Source organism: Nelumbo lutea, chromosome 1 (assembly GCF_056320005.1).
Source record: "Nelumbo lutea isolate HS-2025 chromosome 1, American lotus-T2T, whole genome shotgun sequence".
Classification (NCBI taxonomy): domain Eukaryota; kingdom Viridiplantae; phylum Streptophyta; class Magnoliopsida; order Proteales; family Nelumbonaceae; genus Nelumbo; species Nelumbo lutea.
Genome location: NC_142684.1, coordinates 76339834 through 76342687, shown reverse-complemented (window position 1 = coordinate 76342687; position 2854 = coordinate 76339834). Strand labels below are relative to the sequence as shown.

The 2854-nt window shown below is 45.6% G+C and overlaps 1 protein-coding gene across 1 annotated transcript; it reads left to right on the top strand.

The window, feature by feature from the left end:
- Positions 1 to 421: 421 nt before the first annotated feature.
- PMEPCRA (methylesterase PCR A) lies at positions 422 to 2854 on the top strand. Its single transcript, XM_088964773.1, has 2 exons — positions 422 to 1931; positions 2074 to 2854. The coding sequence occupies exons 1-2, from the start codon at positions 962 to 964 to the stop codon at positions 2763 to 2765; spliced, it is 1662 nt and encodes a 553-aa protein (XP_088820899.1). The 5' UTR covers positions 422 to 961; the 3' UTR covers positions 2766 to 2854.

The window sequence follows — 2854 nt, the reverse complement described above, 5'->3', positions numbered from 1 at the left end:
TGATTAATGATGCTGTTGTGGATAATGTAATAAACACATGTTAAATTTATGGATATGGAATTTGGGGTACAACACTACAACAGGCGGGTCTAATCCAAGCGTAAATTGATCCAGACATTTTCGATCTTTGAGTCTAAACAATTTGGGTTTTTTTAATTTAAAATTAGTATTTAAGTAGTTTAAACCTAGATTTTTGCGTAAGTCTATGCATATATGATGAATTCATTAACCAACCCGAACCCAATCTCGGATTGAAAAGATTGAATTTAATCTCGGTCTCGGATCTTAAATCCAAATTTGATTTACACCCTATTTATGGAGCATTTTATAATTCATCATGGTAAGTCTTATAGAGGCTAATAATGGCCTAGTCTATCTTATTGTCTCCTTTATTTATCATTCAATTATTCACTGATTGACCATCAAAACTGTGTAGATATCTTCCATTTTCAAAAAGGTGCAACTCAATTCCTATCCATTTTACTTTACCAAATCAAGAGTTCAGAATAACTTCGACTTTGGAAAAGACATCTCATTTTCAACACCTTACTGTTCATTGATTAATCTAATTGCATTTCTTGGCCCCACAACCTCAGCAGAATATGAAGCAGTCGAACACTATTATTTTCATGAACCCAAATTCCAGATGGAAGAGTACGTAAACCAGTGCCCCATAGGGTCAAGAAACACCACGTTGGAGAGCGAGCCCATTTTCCTCTTCCAGCTTGACATGGGCCACATGGCTCACTTTCTGCTACTTTGAAATCTATCCCTCTTTCCTTTTTTCTCTGATTTTTTAATTCTTGCCTTGTTTTCACTTTGGCTGAGTATCATCCTCCACATGTTTGCACTTATGCCTGATTGAAACTTCTAATGTGCGTGTCCATCTCCTTGCTACCCTTCTACCTATTTAAGAAGTGGAAACTTATTGAACTCACAAGTGCAGAGACATATACTCAGTATGATGGAAGCCGGTCATCAACCACTGCTAGGCGCTCCCAAGAGGACATCCTCCTCTTGCAAAATCCTTTACATTTTTCTTTCTTTGGCTGCCATCATCTCCCTCACTGTTATAGTAGCTCCCCATCTGATCAACACTACCGGCCCATCTAATCTCTCTGACTCCGTCCAGGCTCGCTTCTGCCATCCCGCTCACGACCGGGAATCATGCCTATCCATGGTCTACGAAGCCGTTGCCGCCAAAGGAGCGAAGCAATTGAACGACGTTGATCTCCTCCGGAGCTTCCTGGAAAAATCTGCATTGCTCGAAAAGGAGGCCCTGAAGGTAGCCCATAGTGTGAACTCTCGGATTAACGACCGAACAGAACAAGCGGCGTTAGCTGATTGTGTGGAGCTGATGGACCTGTCAATCGATCGTTTAACGGATACCGTGGCGGTTCTAGGAACTCGGACTTCCCGATCACCGGCCGACGCTCATTCATGGCTCAGTAGCATACTCACTAACCATGTGACATGCCTGGACGGGCTCAATGGATCGGCCAGAGCAGCGATGGAAGACAAGCTCCAAGGTTTGATAGCCAGGGCTAAAACTTCCTTGGCCATGCTGACGGCAATTTCCTCGTCCAAGGAAGATGCTCTCAGGCCACTAGACGGGAAATTTCCGTCTTGGGTCACGAAGAATGACAGAAAGCTTTTACAATCTTTGCCTAGGGACATTAAAGCCAATGTTGTCGTCGCCAAAGACGGTAGTGGGAATTACAAGACGGTGCAGGAGGCGGTCAATTCGGCGCCGGATAAAGGGAAGAGCCGGTACGTGATCTACGTGAAGAAAGGAACGTACAAAGAGAATGTGGAGGTGGGGAAGAAGAAGATGAACGTGATGCTCGTCGGCGATGGCATGGATTCGACCATCATTACCGGCAGCCTCAACGTCGTAGATGGATCAACCACCTTCAAATCTGCCACTGTTGGTAAGCATCTAAATACTTCATAGCACAACTGGTCCTTAATCGATCCAAATGGAGAAAGGGCACAGGCCCAACCTTGGGTACTCGCTGTTAAAACATAAAACACAAATTTTACAAGTTTTTAACTCAAGATCTTGCTACGCAGCTGCTGTGGGAGATGGATTCATTGCACAGGACATGTGGTTTCAGAACACGGCGGGTCCAGAGAAGCATCAAGCGGTTGCGCTACGAGTGGGGGCAGATCAGTCGGTGATAAACCGATGCCGTATAGACGCATACCAAGATACCCTTTACGTACACTCCCTCCGGCAGTTCTACCGAGATAGCTACATCACAGGAACCGTGGATTTTATCTTTGGTGATGCGGCTGTGGTGTTTCAGAACTGCAAACTGGTGGCGAGAAAACCCATGGCCAGCCAAAAGAACATGGTAACAGCCCAAGGGCGAGTCGACCCGAACCAGAACACGGGGATATCGATCCAGAAGTGTGACATAATAGCGAGTTCAGACCTGGCACCGGTGAAAAACTCGTTCCCGTCGTACCTCGGCCGTCCATGGAAGGAGTACTCTAGAACAGTGGTAATGCAATCTTACATCGGAGATCACATTGCACCCGCAGGGTGGTCCATATGGAGCGGTGAGTTCGCATTGAAGACATTGTACTACGGGGAGTACTTGAATAGTGGGCCGGGTGCGGGCATAAGCAAGCGAGTGACATGGCCCGGTTACCATGTTATCACTAACGCTGCAGAAGCCCTAAAGTTCACTGTGGCAGAGCTGATACAAGGAGGGGCTTGGCTCAAGTCTACCGGCGTGGATTACACAGAGGGGCTCTGAGTCCTTTTGAGATAATGCTAATGAACGGCCCACATATGTACTTGCCCTTGTTCTTTTCGGCTTAATAAATTGATAATTGGCTGATAGTA